The 24,810-nt window shown below is 38.4% G+C and overlaps 1 protein-coding gene across 22 annotated transcripts in view; it reads left to right on the top strand.

Moving 5' to 3' along the window:
• The first annotated feature begins 366 nt into the window (after positions 1–366).
• SLMAP (sarcolemma associated protein) overlaps positions 367–24,810 on the top strand; it is an 81,279-nt gene continuing 56,835 nt past the window's right edge. For all 22 annotated transcript variants that reach the window (XM_063411544.1, XM_063411542.1, XM_063411553.1 and 19 more), the window contains exons 1-2: positions 367–473; positions 578–1,942. In XM_063411544.1, coding sequence (XP_063267614.1) covers positions 1,745–1,942 — 198 coding nt within the window. In that variant the 5' untranslated portion in view covers positions 367–473; positions 578–1,744. The remainder of the gene's footprint in view (positions 474–577; positions 1,943–24,810) is intronic.

Consider the following 24,810-nt stretch of genomic DNA (forward strand, 5'->3'; position numbering starts at 1 on the left):
GTGAACTGGCAGTCTTGGGGCCATGACCCCTTCCCTGGGGAGCCTGTTCCAGTACTCGACCACCCTCTGGATGAAAAGCCTAACGTCCAAGCTAAACCTCCCCTGACACAACTTCAGGCCATTCCCTCTCCTTTATTTATAAGGGCTGACGGGCCCCTCTCGCCCCCTCCCTCCCGGAGCTGAGAACAGCGAGGGCAAAGCGACGGCACAGAGCCGGGGCTCACTCACCTCAACGACCTGCCCCGTGGTAACACGTCGCACCCTCTCCCCTCTCGGCCTATCCCACCACCCCCTCCCCGCGCGACCGGAGCGGGGCAGAGCCCGCCCATGCCGCAGCCTCACCGCGCGTAAGGCGCATGCGCGGGGCTCGCCGGTGCGCACGCTGCCCGCCCCCGGCCCCGCCCCGCCCCGGCCCCGCCGCCGCGGCCACACCGGGAAGGGTTCCAGGCGCTATGGCGGCGGCTGCGCGCAAGGTAAGGGGGGAGCGGGGCGCGCCCCGTGCCTCTCACGGGGCCGAGGAGATGCGGGGAGACGCGCTGAAGAACACGCCTGACCCAGTTTGTTTTGGGCCCCGCAGGTTGGAGGAAACTTCCCGGGGCCGGTGGCCGCCTGAGCGGCAGAGCGACCAAGCGGGAGCGTCCGGGCCCGGCCGCCAGGCCTCTCGCGCCGCCGGGGCAGCGGAGCCGCGCTGGGCGGGCGGAGAGCGCAGGGGTGCGCAGCGGGCCTGCCTCATGCGCAGCCACCTGCGGAGGGGCTGAGCGGAGCCGCCGCCGCCGCGCCCCGCGCCGGGGGCTCCTGGCGGGGACTTCCTGGGGCAGCCCCCTCTGGCCGCCCCTGCGGAGCCACCGCCGAGGGACGCACACCGACCCCGCCGCCAGCCATAGCCACCGCCGGCGAGCGACCTGTCAGGGCACCTCGCAGGCCTGCCCTAAGAACCCTTCCCACGCGTTGGTTTGACCGCGGGAGAAGGAGAGTTGGGAGCCTCTCCATGCCTTATCAAGTTCCTTATCTGAGCGGCTCCCTGAAGCTGTAGACCAGTTCAGCTTTATCTGGTGTAGGGGAGAAAAACAGTGTAGCTCTCGCACTCCATCCTAAATCGAGGAACACGTATTCTGCTGGGGTTTAACACACGACGATGGTGAAATGCGGATTGCTGGGTGAACCAGTAGGTCCCTGTTGTGAAGCGAGGGCTTTGTGTTCACCTTCCAGTTCCTGATCTGTGCCGTGTGTGAGGACGCTGATCTTTCTCCTTCATCCCCCTTGCCTAAACCTTTCCTTGCTTTCTTGTTGCATTGGTCAGGCTTTTGGTCAGAGTTGTTTACGGAAGGGGGCGGGGGGTAAAGAAGGCAGTTGAGATTACAAACAAAAGTACTTGTGTGACTCATCTACTTGGATTTAAGACATTGCATCCTTCTTTCACGGGGCCTTTGCTTCTCTCTGAAGGAATCAGATGCTTATTCATATTCTTCCAGAGGAGTATGGATTGAAAGTTGTACGTTTTAGACTTTTTTTGGGCCACTGCTGATATTATTAAAAGACATAATGGGACTTTTTCACTGGATTATTGGCAGAATTAGTTTACACACTGTAACAACACTGAGTTGTTAGACCTCTCATACGACAGTATTTGTCCTGCTTTAATATAAAGTTGCTGTGGAGGTGTTTTAAAAATTGTGGAGGACAGTCTGCATCAGAAGAGGCTCTCTTCGTCTCTAGTTGGTGTGGTAACCACAATCTGTCCTCGATGCCTTCAGCCTTGGCCATCTTCACTTGCCGCCCGAACTCCCACCCGTTTCAGGAGCGTCATGTCTATCTGGACGAGCCTGTCAAAATCGGTCGCTCCGTGGCTCGCTGCCGGCCAGCCCAGAACAATGCCACGTTTGACTGCAAGGTGCTGTCCAGAAACCATGCACTTGTCTGGTTTGATCACAAGACAGGCAAGGTAAGATGTTTATTTAAAAACACTGAAACTGCACATTTGTTTTAGCAAGTCCCTGTAGATTGCCGATCACTCTGGTTTTGCTGTAATAAATACGGTTGTATAGGACAGGAGTAAGATTTGTTTTAAAGTGGTAACTTTCCAGGTAAGTTGGTAATTTCTTACTAAGCAGAAACCTTGAATATTATGAAAATATTCACTAACAGTTGAAAATGGTTAGAGTGCTGAAAGACTTGCATGTGTCTTATTTATTATTGGAAATAGATGATTTTGAAGAGAGTCATACAAATGTGAAAGCACACTGTATCAATGTAGTGGTGTAATGGTGTTTCTTTCAAATGCGGAGAAATTACTGCTTTATCGGTGTATGAAAATTGATCGTGAGGAGCGTTGAAAAATGGGTTTTAAAAAGATACTGTGCTTGCTTGGCACTCTTCCTACTTGCCCTGTTGAAATTTTGTGGAGTATTTTACTTGGTTGTGATAGAAGATTGATTACTGGCAACGGGAGTGTAATGGGTGGCATTCATGATATAGTCTTATTGTTAGTGAAAATGGTTTTAAAATATGTCCTGTGTTCTTAACTGTTCCACTCACAAGTCTGGCTGTCTTGTTAAGCCGAATTGAGGGGTCCTGTAGTGCGTGTTTTGTCCACTAGGGATTGAGCTGGGACAAGTAAAGTTGTTTTACTTAATGACTGTCAAGTTAATTTTAAATATCTAGCGAAATATTAACAAAGGGCGGACTACAGTTGCTCAGCACTGTATTTTTTTTCCAAATATATTGATGTTATGTCTTAGAACTTAACATGTTCTTAGTCAACTGGTTTTTAGCTTCACACCAAGTCCTTCTATGAAATGCAGTCAATGTAGCTCTGGATTTTAAGAATGATGTGGTCTGTAATTCGTGCAGATTTTTTCAGTAGTATGACACAGCATGAGGAGCAGTACAGTGCAGTCAAAGTTCTTAAAGCTTCAGTTGTTAACTATCCTATGTTATGCAATACTTGGACGAGATGGGACAAGACAAGCATTTAATTTCTTAAGGCTGGATTATGGCATGGCTTTCAAGTTACCTGCAGATATTATGTGAACTGCTATCTGTATTAAATGTTTCATTAAGCATCTTGCTTTGGCTCTGTTGTGTATGTCAGGTGCATTCTTGGATTCTAGAAAACTTAAATGATTGAAATTATTTCAGTTTAAGTTTAGTCTTTAATCTTTCTCGTTTGACTCAACAAAGTGAAATGCTCCAATTTATTGTGCTGTTTTAAAATTAGAAACTGTTATGCATATAGATTTTTATCAGCATTTCTTATGACTTCTTATAAAGATTTGAAGACCCTCATATGCTCTATTATGGTTACAAATAGTCTGTCATATTCAAGATGGTTAATTTGACAAAGCACTGAGCATTGAGCAAGTCTGTGAACGGATGGACAAGCTTTAAAAACCATCAGTTGTCAGGATTTTTGTTTGTTTTTAAATTTAAGTTAGCTTTGGCTTCTCTAATGTAGGTAAAAAATTTATATGCTTACTCATTTTATTTATCTGTTTGAAAATAGCAACTTAGTAGTAAATAAGAGGATTGTATTTGATAGTTCTTGAGATAACAACATGTGAAGTTTTGACAGAGGTTTGATGAAAATTTCCAAGGTGGGCATCTGTAGCCACGATAAACAACTAATGATTGGGTTTGGGATCATGCCCTGGAATCCATTCCTATTGCATCTTAGATGTGGTGTTATAAAAGGTTTAAAGCACGTGGAGAAAATACAGCAGTGTGGAGAATTTCAGATTCCGTGCTTGTTTGTTGGCTGTATGGACTGGCTTTTCATCTGGTTGAGTATCCAAATGGTAAATTGTGAGACAGTTGAGGGGGAGAGGGAAATGCACCATTAGAGATAATAGGTATCAAGTGCTGTTTTGAAATGGTAGGTAGAACATACTGATAAATACAAGCTTGATCTTGAATTACAAGAACTACTTAAAACAATTCTGTGGTGTTTTCAAAGTACAAACAAAACCATAAAACTATGCCAGAACATTTACAAGCAGGAGCATCTATTATCATTGTTTACATAACTGCTAATAAGCACATCTCATTTAGGAAAATGTCATTATCCTATCAATGGCCTATATTTAAACCTGCACAAATTCTCTTTGTCAGAGTATTTGTAAACATTTCTTAGAAGCATATATATAGGACAACTATCAATTCTGGGTTTTTCAAAAGATAAAAGACCTTCAAATGTTAATCTAGCAATGAGAAAAACCTTCCGATATTTCAAAATAGTTCATGAATGACCTGGGACGACAGTTTCATAAGTTGTGGACTTCGGCAATAACAATTTCAGGAATTACCAGTCACTCAGTGCAGTCTCAGTGCTGCCTCTTGAGCTGCCTTTCAGTCATACTCTTTTCCCCCCTTTTTCCCCCCTTTTTCCCCCCTTTTTCCCCCCTTTTTCCCCCCTTTTTCCCCCCTTTTTCCCCCCTTTTTCCCCCCTTTTTCCCCCCTTTTTCCCCCCTTTTTCCCCCCTTTTTCCCCCCTTTTTCCCCCCTTTTCCCCCCCTTTTCCCCCCCTTTTCCCCCCCTTTTCCCCCCCTTTTCCCCCCCTTTTCCCCCCCTTTTCCCCCCCTTTTCCCCCCCTTTTCCCCCCCCTTTTCCCCCCCTTTTTTCCCCCCAAAATTGTAAACAATTTTGTCAGTATTATCTATAAATAGGTGTAGAGCCTGAAGAGAGAGCACATCAGTAAGCCATGCCAAGGAAAGTAGTACAGAACTCTTTTTTCAGTTATTACAAATGACCAGTTCTACCTTCCTCTGCCTTAGGAAAAAAGAGTGTAGGCACAAGTTGATGTGTTGGTGGTAACTAATGCTGTTGTTTTCATTCATTTAAAAGTGGATATGAATTGAATTCATATTTTGGTGGTAGAAATGCTGACTAGTATATTGAAATCCATAGTCCTTGTAATAGTAAATGAAATTCATTAAAGCTGTGCATTATAGCTTCTAGACTTAAAATATGTGAGATAAAAACACTACAAAATACTTCCTACAGGGAGCACCACCTTTAAAGAAAACAAACATAAAACAGATTCCCTCCTCCTCTCCCCAAAACAACCCTCAACCAAACCCCAAAAGAACCAACCAAAAGTTCAACAAGAAAACCCAAACCCAGGCAATCATATCAAACCCCAACAATTCGTAACAACCAGCCCAAAGGTACAGCCATTTTAACATGATGTGAAGGATACAGTGACGTTTACTCCGGTCATGTTTGGGATGACACCAAGCCTGTGAGTGTTGATGTTGTGGGGGTGAGTTGATCTGCTTGAGGGCAGGGACCTGGCTGTGCTGGGTGAACAGCAGACAGGAGCCTCAGGACAAACGCGGAGGCTGCACTTGGAAAGGAAGAACCCCTTGCAGCCTATTAGACCCTGTCTAGCATACTGCATCTAATTTTGGACCACTAATGCAAGCAATACATTGATAAACAGGAGTTGAAATTAGATAGTCTTTTTTTGCTATATTGCACTGGGGATACAAGTAAATTGAGATGAAAGAAAGCAAACAAGATTTGCAAAGAGGAAATATGTTACTTAACATTACATAAAATGTTTTGTGGATATCGAGAACTTGGCATGATTCAGTAGAGTACAGAACATTTTCTTTGGACGTTCTGTTTGTGCAGAAGTATTTTAGTAAATTTATCTTAAAAAACTAAGTGGGATATGAAAAATGGTATTTGGGATTGCAGGGTTTTGCTGGGAGTTTTTTTTTCCTGGTGCTTCCAGTAGAGAATCCTGTGTAATACTCTGGCTTATTTAGTGTTGACCTATGTAAAGGATGTTTAGTTTGCCATGTATCAGTAGCACTTACTTTGATAGATACCATGTCTATTACTTGTTTTGTCCTCTGTTATATCTTTTCAACTTTCTGTTAGGATTGTTGTCTGAGAGATGAACAGATGTTTTGTTTTTCTGTACTCCTGATGTTGCTATATGCTTACAATCTGCAGTGGAGACACTCTCTTCCAAACATTGAATGTTTGTTTCAAGTGCCCTGGGATTTGCTGTAATGCACTAAGGTGAAATTCCAGTGCTTAGGTGCTTCTGGTAAGAGGGTGATGTCAGGCAGCCCTTACATACACCTGTTAATATTTTTATGTAAGTGCTTTTCACCCTGAGTGAACCATCCAATTTTATACTGATACGATCATGATAGTAGTATGGGGCAGGGAGCTCTTGCTTTCGACAAATTTCAGCACCATGGTTTTGGGAGCCAATGTAGGAGTGCAGGCAGCCATTTATAGAAGAGGTAAATCAGTGCTGACAAGGATTTCCTTGCAGAGATACCATCTAGAGCCACTGCTGCAGAGTTAATACTGTAATTCTTGGAACTGATCCATTGCAGTCATGAAGCATCTATCCTGAGCCAGGAACACCAACACATTGATTAGGCTTTAAAAACAAACAAAAATCCCTTTTGTATTTGCAATGAGTTTTTACAATCCTCAAATGAATCAGGTTACTAGCCAGAATGAAGGCCAGTAAATGTGTTTTCCTTAGATCTCTTATGGGATGTTTTTGGTTTACTCCTGGTCCTAGGGTTATAACTGCAAAACCTTGCTTCCCTACACTTTGATTATATAAAGTGGTTCTTGATTTTTACTTTTTTATATGTTAGTTGGGCAATTTAGTGATCGTTTGCAGGTGGATGTACATGGCACTGGAGAAATACTTTGATTTGGTTTTATCTTCTCATTTTTCTTAAATAGGACACCTTCATTTGCTTATTTGTCTAATGAAGGTAATTGAATTTGTGTATGCTATAGAGGGCTATGTGGGTGAGGAGTGTCTATGTCACTGTGCTACTTTGGTTGTGTTGAGTGTGATCTAGCTAGAATTCTGCAAAATATGTCAATAGCTGTTTCGTTGCATTTGGGGTTTTGTAATTTCTTTTAATAGATAACATAAAGTGAAAATGGTTAGTGTTTGTGGAACCAGGACAGTGAAAAGGAAGGAAGAATGCTGTCTCCATCCGTGTAGCTAGCAATTTTACAGTCTGTTGCTGCTAAATTATAAGACTATTTGTTGTCTCTGGATTTTCTTTTGAATCACATCAGTACTTGCTTCCTGTTAATTTTACTCACTTGCTGAGAGTTTGGATTATCCAAGAGCTCCGAATTTTGTTAGATCTTGCTGTGACCATGCATTAATGTTTCCAACTTGTCTGTCTTTCCAGAAATGTTTATGCATGTGGCAGAATTGTTGGAAGAAGGCTCAGCATTGTCACTTTTTTGTTGATCATAAGCATTTTTTCAGTCTGCTCTAGGAGTGGAAACATCAGGCAGAGAGATGGATTGGACTGTACCATCTTGCAAGAAGACATTTCTCTCTGCCAGAAGCCCAGAACAGTTTCCTCCTTGAAAAGGAAAATCATTGTGCTGGAGCCAGACAATTAATTGGATACAATTTTCCTGTTGTGTTGTACCAGACTTGTGTGTGATTGAGCAATCCCTTTGAGTTTATTTCAGTCTTGAGAAAATACAAATAATGATGAACTTCCAGTAGGTTTATAATAGAAAGTCCAAAATCCTGTAGTAACACTGTTGTTGAGTGGAAAGACACAAAAAATGGTAGCAGGAGTTTTACTCTTTTTTTTTACTTTTGTAAAAAATAAACATAAAAAGTACAGGGATTAGTCAAGGCTGGTTTTTAGGGTATGAGGAATGTATAAGATCCTTGCACAGCTAAGGAACATTACAGTATTGATAGTTGAACTGTGGTGTGTAGTGAAGGGAAATATATGCTATCCACAGAACTTTTAGATTAACCAACCATTGGAAAGACTGAAGAATTGACAGTAAGGTGGGCTCAGTTGCAAATGTCCTAATAGTGTAAAATAGGAGAACTTGTAACTAAATACAAAGAATACTGACAGTGTTGTGCTACTGCTAAAGTAAGCTTTTCCCCAGTAGGAATATCTTGTTTAGTTTTAGTTTTCACGTGATAATTCAAATGTGTTGAAAATATTTATTATGGAAAGTTTTCAATTCAGAAAGCATACAGTGTCCCATATATGTACAAATACTATATAAGAACGGGTGACCTTTTGCTCTTGTGTTAAGAGAGTATTGAATAGAAACCTAAGAACAAAATTATTAGTGCTGCATATTCTCATAATTGCACTTGTAGTATTTCTTCCATAAAAGTAAAATAAATGCAAGAGCTTGAGATAGAAAAGTTATGGATGCTTGTAACTATGTATTAAGTAATACCCTTTTTAAAAGAAGGAATAGAAATGGTATGTTTCAAATCCAGGATGAAAAGCTCTGCAATGGGCCAGATAGATATTTGTACAGCAAGTTCTTTTGAAGACATTTGGTACTGGCTGCTGCTATCTGCATATGTCATTAGTCTTATCTGATATGGAAGTTTCTTCTCTTAAATGGAACTTTACCAAAGTTGTTCCCTTTTTGGAAGTTGAGTGAGATGAAGTTCAAACCTTGATTTGTCTAAAACTTAGTATTTTCCATAGTATCCATGTTCTGTGTGGTTTTGCTTGTTTAACCCACCCCATCAGAGTTTGATGATTGCCTTGCTTTCTGGGGTTTTTTTTTGACTGGTTTTCTTGAAGTGTAATGCTTAATTATATAGGTTAGAAGTTAGATCTCTTGGTTCTGCAAAGCTGAGCATATAGCCTGCCTACCTTTTTGCCTTTTAATATCCTGGTGACCTTTCCCATTAACAATTAACTTCCATTCTCTCTTTTTTTTTTCATTGTTAGCTGTGGCAGTTATGACAGAAATTACAGGCGATAGAATTGCAAATCAGTTTCTCTAGTGTTACTTGTGAGTTTATTCTGGCATTGCTGGCTTTTGCACTTATAGCTGCTGTTTTCAGGTGCTTGAAGAATCTGAAAACTTTCAGGCAGCATAATGAATTATTTGTAATTCTTCATATTTTGAACTCTGTTATTAAAAAAATAAGCTTTGCTTTTTATATCTGATTGTGAAAACATCCATTCTGCAGCGAAAATATTTTTGCAGGTCTGTGATCTCTGTGGGTAACTCCTTGTTGTTTTCGTACCATTACAGGGATTCCTCTTGCTGGATGCCAGAGGAATTTTAAGGTTATGTCAATATTAACACATACTTTCAAGGGACAAAAAATAAATTGGATGAAATTTCTTTTGTTTCTATGGATTCCAGAATTGTAGGTCATTAAGTAGTTAGGGTGTTATTAAGTAGTTCTCTTATTTGAGGGAATTTACAATATTGTGAACAAGGACAGCAAATCCTGTGACATGGATGAACTGGCAGAGGATAACTAAGGTTGGTGTGTACCTCAAGAGATTGTCCAGTCTAATCTGCTGGTCCACAGCAGGTCTAAGGAGTTGAGGTTGCTTGTGGAATTGGTAGAGGATTTTGTGCACAGAATTAATCCCTACCAGGAAATAGGCTTCCAAGGTCAGTGTCAGGCATATTAGCTGGTAGATTAGCCTGTGTTGCTGTTGTCTTAAATTATGTTTCTAACTTCCAGTGTATGTGTGTATAGCCGGAATTCAGTATTATGCTTACCTGGAGTACTTCTTTTATAGTGTAACTTAAAATTACCACCAAAATGTGTCACGTAAATTTTAAAAGAATTTCTGGAGGAAAGGAAGCACTAAATGAATGACATAAGAATGTCCCTAGTTCCACTCCTAATTCCATAAGGGTGGAAATAATACCACATTTTCACTTAAAACTGTCAACTACTACTTCCTTTTTTAAGAACTGTTGCTGTGAATTAGGGATGGCTGAAATGAGCGACACAGACTCCAATGTTCTTGGAGGGCATATAGCACAATTTATTAGAAAGCACATCTTTCTGTCGGCTATCCCGATACAGTTGGACATGATTGGTCCTTTAACTAACCCCCTCACCATCATGGGCTAATTAGAAATGACACCCCTTTGTAAACATCTTGCAAATCAACAAGTGCAAACACAGGTGCAAGGATTGTTTCGAATTCTTTCACTGAGCTTTCCCATAGCTCCCCAGATCAGTGTATGGGACAGTTACTTGACTTTGTCTCTCACAGGCCTTACCACTGTCTGATGCTTGAAAATTTTTCTCTGACCAGGCTGTCAGCATTCATGAAGAACTCATAGGAGAATTTTTTTTTTCGGTCTTCCTCTTTGAGGACTTTTCACAAACTGCATATTCCAGCACTTGTAAGAGAAAGCCAGGAATGCAAATTGTCAGGGCAAGGGTATATTTATTTTTGCAATCTCCGTAGCTATTCAGTGTTAGGTAAAGCTGCTGGTTGTACTGCTTAAGCAGAGCTTTGGTAGGTATATAAATATTGTCAGTGATAGTGAAATCCAGTGATTTGATCTATCAACAGAGCCCTTCCTATGTAATTAAGGGAAGAAGTGATAGGCTGCTATTTATATTAAGAATATGTTACCTATAACACAGAAAGACATGTGGAAGTTCTAAGTCTATTTGAATGCTCTTTACCTATGGCATCATTCTGATCTTTGGCTACATATATGAATGACTCTTAATTAGAAAGTTAAAAGTGTGTGTGCTGTGTTTAGATAACTTCTAACTTCCACCTAAACAGAGAAGAAAATGTTTCTGGAGGTTTTTGTACTTGAACAAATGCGTTACATCAGCGCACAAGGACAACCTTCCATTCAAAATGCATGCTTTAATTTTGAGTCTCTGTACACATGCTGCCTCAATGACTGAGATCAGCAAAGATTGTACATCCGTCCTGTTGCAGCATATTGTTTCCTGAACAATTTAATGCAGATCTACATTTTACCTGCAGATTGACCTTCCCTGACCCCATGTTCCAGAAGTGGGCTTGGGAAGGGTTAGGTTGGCAAAACACACTGCACCAACACAGTTGTCCTTTCTCTGAGCTACTCTGGGACATCCACATTGCATTTCTGGGGGCTCCTTAGGTCACCCTATTCTGGGATTTCACAGGTCAGTGTAAATGTACCTGCAGTTGAACAGTTTGGTATGCAGATGTGCAGGTAAGAGGGTTGGGGTTTTTTTGTTTCCCCTGGTTATCAACTGTAAATGTGCTCATTTTCCTTCCTTCCTTCCCCACATAGCTTAATGTTGAGCCTTCCCAGGGTAAGTGTTACTGGATAAATTTTAGATTATGATCTGAGTTTTATAAACATATTAAAAGATTTTCATGACTACTACTCTTTGTTTTGAGATATGTTACTTGTACTCTCTCTTTGATGTGTGTTATGGTTTAAACTTGCTGTATGCATCTTATTTTATAATTGCCGTTTTGTAAATAATTGGTTTGTAATATCCCTTAAAGCTTTTCATGAAGATGTAGTTCTGAGTCTAATGTTAGGGTACCTGTAATCTTGTAACATTATTTCAGTGACTGGATCTGCTTGCTGGTGTTATGTCTCAAATATAGAAAGTATGTTAAACCATTCTGCTTTCAATATTGCTTCAGACAATTGTTACACAGGTGAGCAAAGTTCAATGGAGACTATTCTGGCTTGTCCAGACCAAAACTTTTCAGACAATGGAAGGATTTAAGAAATAAGTGCTTAGTTATACTTGTAGACATTTGTAAATGGTAATTTTTGTCACCTGTACACTCATGCTGAGGTGTCCCAAGTATTCTTTTTCAAGGGACAGGATTTTAAAATGTGAATTTGTGATCCTATATGGACAGAAAATGTTTTAACCTTGAAGTTTAATTGTGTTTACAGACACAGTCAAGGTGCATTTTTATTTAGAAAATGGTTACATTTAATATATAACATCATGTTTAATGTTTTTATTTAATGGGTGAGATAATGGAAACATTAAAAAAAAGAAGAAAAGAGGCAAATCAGCTTTCTAGGTACAGTCTCTTCCATCTGAAAAGAATTTGTGACTTTTGGAAAGTTCTGCTTGAATTTACAAATAATGTGGTAAAAAAAGTCACAAGAAAAATATTTTGGAACATAGGAAGGGGCCAGCTTTTTAAAATTTTAATATTAGCAGTGACAGTATAATCGCTAGGGCATGAAAAAGGGCTTCAGTGAGTGTGCTGAGTGAAATATGAAAAATGGGCCAATTCAGTCTTTTTTATTATTTTTGACCCATATAAGTCCTGCTCTGGGGTTTCCTTTCACTAAAGCTAGCAATAATACAGTGGATGGACAGGACCAACCTGCTACTTATCAGAGAATCACAGAATGGTTTGGTTTGGAAGGGACCTTAAAGGTCGTCTAATTGCAACACCCTTGCCATGGGCAGGAAGACCTCCCACTAGACCAGGTTGCTCAGAGTGCCATCCAAGGTGGCCTTGAGTAGTTCTAGAGATGGGGCATCTTCCAGTTGTTTAGGTTTGGGGTTTTTTTCCCCATCATTGTTCCTTTTCGTGGTATTTTTTAACTTTATTGTGCTCTTTAAGTACTAGCGTATTAGTAATAGTAGTAGTTATTATAATATTCCAAAGCAGAAGAATTTCTGTCGGTAATAATTAAAAATTCTTGATGAAATGTCCCATTTCAGTGGAAGAAAACCACACCAGCAATAAATGACTACAAAATCAGGTGCATGTTAGGTACACTACATTTGCTTGAACAGCTGTCAGGAGTGCACTTTTATCAGTAGTGTCCATGAGCAGGTCTGAGGGCCATCTTAGCAGGGTTCTTTTGGTTTATCCATGTGCTGTGTAGACTAAGGCTGGTGGAGGTGAGCTCCTTATTTCCCTCATGCACTGTATTTCTGAGCATTTGAAAGAGTATGAACTATACTTTGTTTTGAATACAGCCTTTGAAGTATGAGCATTGTTTGCTGGCATCTTAAAAGAGGGAGGAGAAAGTTTATCTCCTTTGATAATCAGGCCTTTGGAAAGTGCTCTGTGACCTTGCTTGAGGAAGGATTGTGATGAGAGGAATATCTTGTATATTTATTTTATATAATCACAAGTGGTAAATTCAGTTAAATGCCGCTTGTTAAAGTGTAAAACACTTAGATACCTGCTTACAATTGAGGCATAGTTAGGGTATTAACATTTAAGTCTCTGGATTATGATAATTTACATACTTGTTTAACTTGCTAGCAGTGTATGAAGTCAAACTTACAAGTTTTGAGGACATTATCATTTAAATAGCTTGAATTGTTACTTTTTTTCCAAGTATTAGAGTGTTAGGTTTTAGAGAACAGACACAGATGACAGTTCTTTATAAAGGTGTCAATAGGGGGTTTTTTCTGCTTGATATTTTGAAAACTGTGGTGGAATACAGAATCATTGTTATTTGCTGCAAAACTCAGAGCTGCAGTTCAGAGAGAATTCTTGCTTTTCAGTTTCAGTTCTACTCTTTTACAGAATTTTGTTCCAATTCAAAAGGTACTTTTTTCACTATCGATTTGTGTTCCTCTGTGCTTTCTAGTACCTTTGACAGAACAACTAAAGCAAATAGCATAGAACAAAATCTTGTCATCTTACATTATCCAGTGAAAATGTATTTTAGAAAATTCATGATCACTGAACCTACATGTTTCTGAAAGTGTTGGTGGTAACACTTATTTAGTGCATGATGCTTAGACCATGATGCTCTTGCCACCATTAGGACAGTAATCTAATTGAACAGGAACAGTGAAATGGAATAGGCAGCAAAAATGCACAGTGAGCCCTAACATCAGAGTAGGGTGTTCCTTGTTTCAATGAGCTGATCCTCTTTAGGCCTAAAGCCCCTGTACCTGGGAGATCTGTCTGTATTGTGTTTTTGTCAATTGCTGGTTAGTAACTTCCTTTCATTTTTAATGTATGTATATTACAGTTAGAAAATATGATCATTCAGGTTGGAATTAAATTTCTCTTTTTTTTTCCTAGTTGAGAAGGTAAAAAATAAAATGTTCTGCAAAATACTGATTCTTAGGCGGGTATTTGACAAAACTGAAGAAATAAGAACAAATATATCCAGAAAAGGTTATGGGTACATAGAATATTTCTAAACCAGTTGTCACATGCCAAGTGTGCTCTTCTGCACAGCTGGCCCATCATTCATCCCATGTTGATTGTCACACTTGGGCCACTCTTAAAACAACTCAACTTAGACTTCATCTCCCTTGTCCGTCCTCTCTAATGTTGGTGCTGTCTTCCTTCCTGTCTATGGAATGAAAAGAACTGCAGAGTTACCTGGTTTTCACAATGCTTCTGCACTGGAGTCTGTAAGTAATCCTAGCTGCTGCCTTCTTCTTGCTACCGTCCCTTTCTGCAAAGTGCGAACAACAGTGGTAAAATTCCAGCTTCATGCACCTTGCCTTCATCTCGTGTCCAAGTGACTTTGAGTATGTATGGTGATGGAGAAGCCAGACATAAGTCGATTTAGGGGCTGGAGAGAGGAAAATCAGGGGAAAGAGGAATGTGATGAAAGTCTGGAAGAAACTTTTCTGCTTCTGTTTCCCATTTTTTCTAAATACAAGGAACAAACCAGTTCTCAGGTCACTTTCTCTGGTTTAGCTTGGCAGCTGTGGAAGGTGGCCTTCAAGTGCTCAGATGCTGTGAGGGCAGGAAGCACACCTGTATAGTCACCTGTATAGTTTGGAGAACTGTTGAGGTGAACTTCATACCAGCACTGAGGCTGTACTGAGAATAAACAATCGGGTGAGAACAGCTCTGAGCACTGAAGATGTCAGCGAGTTTGCATGGGAAATTCTACAAGGATGGGATAGAGACAAGGGGGATCAGTGTTACAAGTGCATCAAGTGATGCAGAAGGGATTATTGAAACTGAAGAGCAGTTGAAGTCACAATTGCCTACTCTAGATGGCAAACTACCCTTTAAAAAAAAAAGAAAAACCAACAGGAAACATGTATTGCTACTTCTCCTTTTTAAATTTGCTTGTACCATTAAGCACAAGTGCCCAAAGAGCAGAGTTCTGTGCTGTTGAAAAATGATAGTAAGCTTTACAATTATCATTTAAGGTAACAAAGCTTTTTATTGGCAATTTTCTGTGTTATGCTGTTTGAGTATTTAATTTTTAAAAATGATTACTTCTCTCAGCTTAACTTCTCAGGTTCTATTAAAATATTCTTAGCATTTTGAAAACAGACATTGCTATGAGCAGTACAGGAATGGCAGTTGTAAGGAGCTGTTTTTGTAGTCAAGCGAAGTATTGCCAGAGCAGGCAATTTTTTTTTAATTGAATTAGTCATATAGTTGAAAGATGGGTCATCTTTCATGAAAGATTTTAAGAAAAACAGTTTCAGCTCTTCATATAAGTCTGTTCTTAGTGAGGAATGTGCTGTCTCTCTGCCCTATTTGAGACACTTATTGTTGAGCACTTCACCTGTTTTTAATTGTGACTTGCTAATGAGAGCATTCCCTATTAGAGTTCACTGGGTGGTTTTGGTTTAAGAGCATAGAAATACCTGTCATTTGTGCTTCTGTCACAGCTAAAATAGTTTGTTTCATACTTCATGTAGTTTTGAATATATTGCTTCATGAAGAAGTCTACTTATTCAATTTGCCTTTTAGTTGATGCTGAGTAGAGATGAATGTTTTTATCCTTGAATTGACAAGGGTAACTTATCTGTAGAATGCAAAAGCTCTAGTAGTTTTCTTTTAAAATTAATAGTTTTTTTCTTTATTAAGTTCATTATTTCGTTGAATAAAGTGACTGACATCTTGTGAGTTTTTTGTTTGTTTTGGTTTTTGGAGTGGTTTTTTTTTTTTTTTCTTTTTGAAATTTTATTTCTGTTTTTGTTTAATTCATTTTCATGGCTTAGGGACTCAATCCTAGTATGCATTTAATTTTTAGTTAAAATTATGCAGCACATAAATCTGAGAGAAAACAAACAGTAACTTATTGTAGTTCAAGTGATAGAGGTATTCCAGAGGATTCACTGACTCACCATAGACACACTTCTTTGTGGGTCACTGACCAAAATCTTAGTCACACACAGCTGGTAGGCTCTTAAAAAGAGAGGAATGAGAGACTGAAAGGTGTTATCTGATCCTGCATGAAGTTTTGTAGTTCTTCTTGTCTAACTGGCAAAGAAGTAAATGTTTTGCATTCTACCAAAAAGTCCACTACAAGTCCTCTTTTGTAATTTATTGTGGAATATTACTGTCAAGTGACTTACTTTCTGTAAATGGTTATTGATTTTCTCTTCAAGTAATAAGCAAAAACGGATTAATAATTTGCACATTGATTATTGTATATATGAGTGACTGATAAAATCCATAAGAACCTTCTGAAATTTTAAGAATTTGTATTTGAAAATCAGTTTATTCAAAATATTTAGGTATTCATAGAACAGTTAGGAATAAGGATTTAACTTCAGTTGGTTTTAAATGCGTACCTTTTTTGCTTTTAGAAATAGCTGTGTGAGTTCTCTTGGGATTTTTCTCTGTTTTGTTACTCTGAACTGTTGATGTGGTTTGCACAATGTTGTTTACTAGCTTGCTGCTTTGGATATTTAAATTTTCAAGCTAAACCTTTCAAAGGGAAGTGAAGAAAACATGAGTGTTCCTGATGTGCCTGTTAAGGCACATATAATTAATAATAAATTAAATAATAAATTTAATTTATTATTAAACATCATAAACATGTGATGTTTCTCCCTGAGGTTGAGAAACAGGTGGCAGAAAGCTGCTGGTGGTGGTTGATGATAGTGTGAGATGCTTTGCATTAGTTCTGCTTGGCACTGGATGAGTGGATGGTATTTGAAGTCTGGAGACACTCAGCTGCTGAGTCTGGAAGTTGGCATGCCCATCCTGTTTGTGTAGTCAGGAGGTAGATCAGCTGCTCAAGTTGTCCATTTTTGAATTAAGTGTCAAAAGTATAATGTAACAAGGTAAATGAGGCACCTTTGTTAAGAGCATGTGTTTATTTTATCTGACTTGAACTAATTTTAAGAGAGAGAGAATCCCTGAAATTAATGTACTAAAAATGCACTTTGCTTGTCCCATGAGAGTTTGTTAAGGATTAAATAATATACTTTAAGCTCAGAATTTTAGCACTCCTTTGTTTTTAAGGTACCTTGTTGAATGTTGGAAGAGTACGGGGTATTCTGTGATGTTTTTCCAGTCCCTTGAATGCTTTGTATGTTTTATTGTTGCTTGCTGGGGGGAGACTGGTCTACACTCAGTTCCACCACTTCTGTGAGGGTTTTGTCCATTTTGAAGGAAAATTTCGAAAGAAACCAGAACGTATAAACAGGGAGGAAGCTGGAGGTGTCCTGTGGTGCAACTCTTGAAGTGGATGTTAGGGAGAGCACAGCAGCTCTGCACTGCACAGGGCTTGTTTCCATAATTGCTGTGACATGTTACTGCTCCCAGCATAGACCTGGTGTGAATGGGGGAACCTGATGGGATGAAAACCTTTTCAGATACAGAGAGAAGAAAGCAGGGAGCTGAGTCCTGACACTTCCCTGGAAACCTAATGGGAGATTCTGAGTGCAGTCAAGGAATGTCCTATGCAGTGAAGCCAAGAGTAAAGGCTTGAGGTTGTGCATATGGTCCTTTCCTGCTGCAGTTTGTAATTTAAGAATGTCTAAAATACAGCCGTTTCCTCAGCCCTGAAGAGCTACTGTCAGGTGGCAACAGAGGCAGGAGGTAGTTTTAAGATCAAGTAGAAGGACAAGCTTACTTCTTTCTAAGTCTGTGGTAGACAGACTAATTCCTGCTTACTGACCAGAGCACTGTGGAAAAGTACTTTCATGTGACGGGGCCTTGCCCTTTACTTGTTTCCTGTATCTCTTAGATTTTGTAACTTTGGTGGATATTCACATGCATTTTTGTATGAGCAATCAGGACAGCTGTTACTGATCTATATACAATTTTCATATTCTGTTTCTATTATAACAATAACATCTTAATTGTTTTAAGGCTGGCTGGGAAAACTTGTGAAGTGTCTTTTCTGGTAAACACTTGAAAATTCATCTAACAAAATTCATCTAACAAATCTAACACAGATTTGTCTGGGATTTTTAAATTTTTTGTTTTTATGAAATAGTGCTGTAATAATCCAGTGAAACATTTTATCAACCTCCATCACATATTGTGTTTGATATGCCTAGTATTTGCTTAAGACCCGAGTATACTACTTGGCTGCAGAAGAAAATCTTTTTCCAAAAAATTTTAAAGAAGAAATAGGGACACACATTTCTCTTAAATTTGTGTTTAACCATGTTGCTCTTAATGCTGCCAATTCCCAGTGGCCCAACCTATGTTCCTTTGAAACAAGCTTTGGAGAGCATCTAATTGAAGTTTTAATAAACTTTGTACTAACAGTAGCCTGATTATAGGTAGTGTAGAAGTCTTGCTGATTTTCCTTTAATCAAAGTGTAATCTTGTCTACAGCTGTATTAAATTTAAGCTTGTATGACAAACCTCTTGGTATGTCAAAGCTTATTACTTAACAGCAAACATGTTTTTTGTGGGAAGGCTGTGTTTGTACTGGGAGTGCAGTTTGAATGTTATGTGAACTTAATTTGAGGGCTCATCTGTTTTGGTGATACACAGTACAGATGCTTTTTTTCCATGGAGTAAATGGGCCAGTGTAGATGGGACTTACTTCACGCACTCTACCAGTGCGTTGCCACTATTACTAGGTGTCATCATTTTTAATGACAAGCTTGCTGAGCTTTCTTCCATGTTCTGTTTGGACCAATTTTGAAACAATTCTTCTAAATGTTTGTGTTTTGAGCTTCTAGTATATATGTCTTCTGTCAGTTGGGGTTTTTTGCTTTTAGTAAATGACTCATTCTCATGGTTTGCTTTAGTTTCTGGACCTTGTTTTCTGTTCTTCTAAGAGCATAGATAATGAATTGTTGCAGGATTTAATATATTAAATGTCAAGAATACATTTCAACAAGGGGCTATCTTTGTATAGAAAAAGCCTAACTGTTCTCAGAACAGCAATTTTTTAAAATGCTGATTAGACACAGAAAAAATCTGCATGCTAATTCCGGTTCTTTTACAGCATATAGCCAATTTCTAGCTAGATACTTTTTACCATTGATTAAGAAATTCAATTTCTATATTTAATGGGAAAAGCTGTTGACAGCATTCTGGTTTTTACCTACGCTTGCTTATTCTGAGTAGAATTCCAGTAACGTGCTTCCAGTAGTTTCAGTATCAGGAGCACTGAAGTTGAGAAACCTAGTTTTAAAATCTGAGAAGTACAAGAATTGTTAATGTGGATGTTGAAGTATAGAAGTGGCTTGTCTGGAGGGCTTTAGACCGTAAAGATAGAATTAATATTTTAGGCAACACACAGAATATGTGGGTATAGTCTTATAATTAATAGAAAATTCAGTATTAAAAAAACCCTTGAACAACAAATCTTCATAAAACAAGCAATCTTCAGCTGTAGCTTCTGCTCAGCTTTTTGTGTCATTGGTTTTGCATTACCCAGCCTGGACAGTGTGTTGTCTGTCGTGGCCTTGCCCTCTAGCAGCTGCAACTCAACTTTAAATAGTGAACAAAAAAGGCATTTTGGTGCTTAGGGAAGGGATTTGGAATTTTTTTTGTGGTGGTTGAAGGAATTAAATCATCAGGGGAGGCTATTTCTTCTTAGACTGACAATCTGGAATCTCTGATGCTAGAAAGACACGCTTTTTGTACTTTGAATTTTTTTGTCTGTGTTCTAGAGGGAACTAAGACACATTCAGTACAAAAATTTTAAGGCTTGATAATGACTTTTTAGAGGTGTGGACGACCATTCCCTCAGGCTTTTCAGCTGAAAGGATGTAGGATTGCCATCAGGACTTTGCCGTTCCCCTGCTTGTAATTCCCACTGGCAGATTGGCCACAGGCACTGACTGACGTCTTGTGGGTGCATTTCTATTGACAAAGAGATTGAGATTTGGCTTACTAGTTGTTTTGTATATGTGTTGTTTTTTATTTTTGGATTGTTGGAAGAATCACATTCATGGGCACAGGAGTTAGCAGCGTAACATCCACAATGACCCTGATGGAAAATAGCTAAGAAAAAAGCCAGCAAAATATGTCTGTCTGTGTAGAAAGCTGTACCTTGTCGAGTTTTGCTATATTAGCAACCTGTCTAATCTGTAAATCCAATGTGCCTTGTATGTGATTTTTGCCCTTGACTAAGATGTATAATTGTGAGTCACGATGTTTGGTACTGTAATTGATCTACATCCTTGAATTCCTTATCTGCCCTCTGCCCATTCCTCTGCTGGGGTGGTTCTGATGTGAACCTTGAGAAGGTTGCCCCTTGTTTTGAAGCCAGTAGGACACAGCTAAAGAAATGATCAGTATTCTGTAAGATTGCCTATCAGAAGTAAGCTCATACATTCTCTCCCATTGCTGGCTGACCCATCTCTATATGTGGATTTCTTAAGTTTAAAATAAATAATCTTTTTCTTTATTGTGAAAGTATTGATCTCAAAGGAGCACCAGAATAAATCAGCCTTTGTTCATGAATACCAGTATTTAATTACTACTTGCTTTAAAAGTCCTGATCCAGGAATGCATTGCAAGTAAATACAGGCTCTTCCCAGGGTATTTTTGCTCTCACTTTGTCGGAGGTATGGCTTGGCAGTGCCTTAAGTACAAATATTAAACTCCCAATTGTCAGATTTCTCCTCTGTGCTGGAAAATTAATTTTCTATCTTTGGATGGAGCCGCACCCTTCTCTTTTGGTGTTTCGTTTCCAGTTAATTGCATTTGCTCTCTGCTTGGAATGCTGAAGTTCAAAACACAGAACGAAAATAAATTACATTTAGTAATTTTTTTTGAAGTTTTGGTCTGTCCTTGATGCAGAGAAGTCTTCAGAAAGGCAAGGAGGAGTGTATTGCTCTGGTGACCGGTTGTTTTCAGTATGAGGAACTGTTTAGTGAACTCTCACTACACTCTATTTGGGTAATATTTGTGGCTTGGAACTCTTACAAAAATATCTTGTTTGACATGATTAAAATTAGTGCAGTGTCATTTGTACTAAGGCAGTTCCCTTCAGTTAGGACTTGTACTTCTACATCTTTATTGGCTGCCTTTAATATAAATTAGAGTAGCTTTAAGTTTATCCTCAACATGGGAATTGTATCTGTAGTTTAGCAATGTGCTGAACATTATTTTTGTTGTGACACTTTGTGCTCTGAGTTAATAGTTCAGGAGCAGGTGATGGCAGAAAGCAAGCGAACATTGCTTTTGTGCAAAGGAGAAGTGAATCAACTAGGCCTGCTGCAGATCTTTGTTTAAAAAAATAAAAATACTGCAGTGATATTAGACAAATCCTTTCAGATGGAATATACCCCTTAATAAATGGAAGGGAGAAACTTTCCTAAATTTTTCAAGATATTTTGAGAGGTTTTATATAGAGAGAGATATTACAAAACCACTGCTGCATTGCATTTGGAGGTATCGGTGAAATCTGATATGGGTTTTTTCTTTATATGAATGTGTGATCACTGAGAATTTTCGCTGTCATAAACCAGCAGCAGTACGGAATTAATGATAGTACGTAAACACAGTGCTTTGTGTGTCTACACCTTCCTTTGTGTGGAAGGAGTAGAAATGAGAAATAGTTTGAAATAGTTTCAACACCTCCTTTTACTCTCTAAGCAGTTGAAAAGTTAGCATGTTCAAGGGGTTCTTCTGTGCCAGGAGTAGAGGAACTTAAATGTAATGATTAACTAATTTAGCAACTCAGCAGTGAGTAGCAAGACAATTAAGAAGTTTTTGTAGTTCTGCACCTGCCTTGAAATGTCTGGGGTTATGTTGGGAGTATCCTGATAAACTAATGAGCTGCTTCATAACCTTTTGCTTTCATATAACTAATTCTTCTCTTCTGGGGGAGTGTCTGGTAATCTTGGCTTTTGTTGCAGTTTTTATCCAATTTGCTTGCAAATGAAAATGTAATTGTTTTCTGACAGAAGTTCAGTGGTGCAATTTTCTTAAGGAAAATTCCTCTTTCAATTAATTTTTGCTAGTTATTTAGTTACCTTGTTGGCTCAAGACTTTTGAGGAAGCAGAAACAATGGATGATGTTGGTGTTGGGTTTCTCATTCTGAGTATTTACTGACAGATGCTGATAGTATTTCAAGATTGCTTTTAAAAAAACATTTGTTTTTCATTTGTTTTCTTCTTTTTCTGTTGTTATTGGTTATTCATCAATATTTTGCCATAAAAACAATTAAGTTGTTTTTTTTTAGTAGGTGCTACAGAAATTTGATTTTAGTTTTCGTTTATGCAAGGTTCTAATAAAGTCAGTTAAAATTTAAAGACCAGGAGAGATTTATGCCTTACCTCTTAAATTAGGGCAAAGCTCTGTCCAAACATGACGTATTTATGTCATACTCTCATGACATAAATGAGACTCTTTTTATGTCATACTTTTCATTGCAGTAGTCGGAGACAAAAGCATACTTCATTTTAGTCTTGTGCTTCATTAGGTTGGCCACATAATGTTAACTATCAAGTTTAACCATTTTTTGATTGTGAATTTAAGAACAAAAATTTTTGTTTTCTGAATAGTCTCAGTGTTTTTCACTAGGGTGGAATATTTATGGGTGCTTTTGCCTCCTAAAGGTAAGAGTAAATTGCAATAATATGTTACAAACCTTTAGAAACATGTATGAAACACGTATTTGAAAAGAAATTAAGATTTTGTATGAGAACCTGCTCTTTGCAGAGCTTATTTATTTTATTTGGATATATGAGTCCTACAAATACAGTCGTTGGGAATTTGTACATGTTGAAAACAAGTTAAATTTACGTATTGCAAAGTTTGAGTGTGCCATGTTGCCGAACTTTAATTACATTTATTAGAATAAATAATAGTGTTTAGCTTTCAGTCTATTTTGTAGGAAAGTATTCCTGTAAGGGCATAAGGATTGTTGAGTATTTCAGTGATATTTTACATTTGGAAGTAACTAGCCTGAAGAAGCCTGGAGTTTGGGGTAATGGCCCATTAGAGTATTGTGTTTCTTGATTTTAAAGCTGCATTAAGTTGCAGTATATTTCTATAATTGATTAATATAAAGAACACAGTAGCATTAAGTGAAACCTCAGGAAGTCACCTTGGCCATATGTTTTCCCCAGGGTCCATGTTTGATGTAATAGAATTTGAGATAAATTATACAAAGTAATCACTGGTGTCACAGTGATACATGATATGTAGCTGTACAAGTGTCTTGTGTAACAAGAGGCTGAGCTTCTTTAATGAAATAAAGCAGAAAACGTATTTGCAAGAACTACAATTTCCTGTCAGAAACCTGTTTTTATCTACTTTTCACTGGTTTTACGAGTACATTGCACTAGTCAATGTTTTAATATGGAGCAGGAAAAGTTCTTTCGAAGTCCATGGATGTTATGTAAGATACTGTAATCTATGAGAGCAGTAAGACAAAATAAGTCTCTTCTTTATATTGTTTTAGTATTCTAATGAGTCAATTTGAGCATCTTGGGATGATGTGTGAGTAATCATTTCCTGGGAAACTTTCTGTTGATTGTACTTTACTGATAATGTATTTTAGCTTTGCAGTTAAAGCAATGGTGCCTTAAAATTTTCTCAGCATTTTCAGCATGGAATTAAAATAGTACTTGAGAATTTTCATGTAGGCTAAAAATTCAATTTCCTCAAGAATATTGTGTATAACTAGTACTTAGCTGGGTAGTTTTTTTTGTGGGAAACCTTTGTGCTTTGTCCGTATTCAGAATGGAGTTGTATCTTTTCTGAAAGTGTTAATATCCTTCCCCTCTTTTGTGATTCATGAACAAAAGTTTTAAAGCATGATGTATGTGAAGAAACAGACTTTCATTCTGCTGAGAAGAGAATAAATATAAAATTCTTCTAGTTAACTTGAAACCATCCAGCACTTGTAGAAGAAGGCTGTTATTCAGAAATTTTTGTGAACTGTGAGGACAAAAGTTAAGTAAAAGAGACATTCTAAAGAGTAGTAGTTAGTAACTATAGTGACAGATGTCTCACTGCAGCAAATCAGTCGGCTATATATAAACCAAATTACTTGTAAATTAGAACTCTTCCTCTACATCTCTTTTTAAAAATAGCTTTTTGCATCAAAACTAGTGACACTGATGTGTAGAGAGGGATCTATTTTTGTACAGTGCTAAAACATTTAATTTTGAAGTTTTTGGTGAGTATCTATCTTGTCATTCTTCTCCTTTTGACAGTGAATGCCAAATATTATAGATTATTTGAATAATCAAGGGATAGGTACATGAGCAACATCTACCTTTTGCAGTCACTTCATTCCACACCTTGTGTTTCCTGCAGAAAATTTTATTTAGAAGACTAAGGAATATTTTTATCATGCCTGGTATTGCTTCTGCACACATCCTTCATCATGAATCTTCTACCAGAGTGTATTTACTACAGAATTTTCAGGAGGCCTTACAGCATAATAGGGAGTGTCCAGGACTGTGACTTGCTGTTGTACTACATTTTTCCATTATGGAATGTGATTACTGAGAGGTGTTAATTTCACAACTGTCAAGCTAGGCTTGAAATGTTTGTTTCTAGAAAATAGTTTGTGTGTTATTTGAATGCTTGCAGTTCTGTTGAAGGAGGATGAAGGCAAACAGGTTAGCAAGGGGAGCCATGCTTTGTGATAATGTTTCCATTCACATTGGTTGTGCGCAGTCACAGTGCACAATTGTAGAGTAAATACTTTGTTTTCAATTTAATCTATTACTTCAATATTGGTATATATTATATATATATGATCTTATATGAAGGATTCTTTCCCTAAATAAACTGCTATCACCATAACACTACTGGGTTTTTTTACAGATATTTTCTTGTTTCAGGTGTTTGGAGCTTTGATAGTTGCTTTCAAAACTGAAGTAAATAAAAGCCCTCTGCAAGTGAGTTAGTGCTGTTCATACAGTTCTGCACTCACTGATGTTGA

This window comes from Prinia subflava, chromosome 14, assembly GCF_021018805.1.
Source record: "Prinia subflava isolate CZ2003 ecotype Zambia chromosome 14, Cam_Psub_1.2, whole genome shotgun sequence".
NCBI classification, from domain to species: domain Eukaryota; kingdom Metazoa; phylum Chordata; class Aves; order Passeriformes; family Cisticolidae; genus Prinia; species Prinia subflava.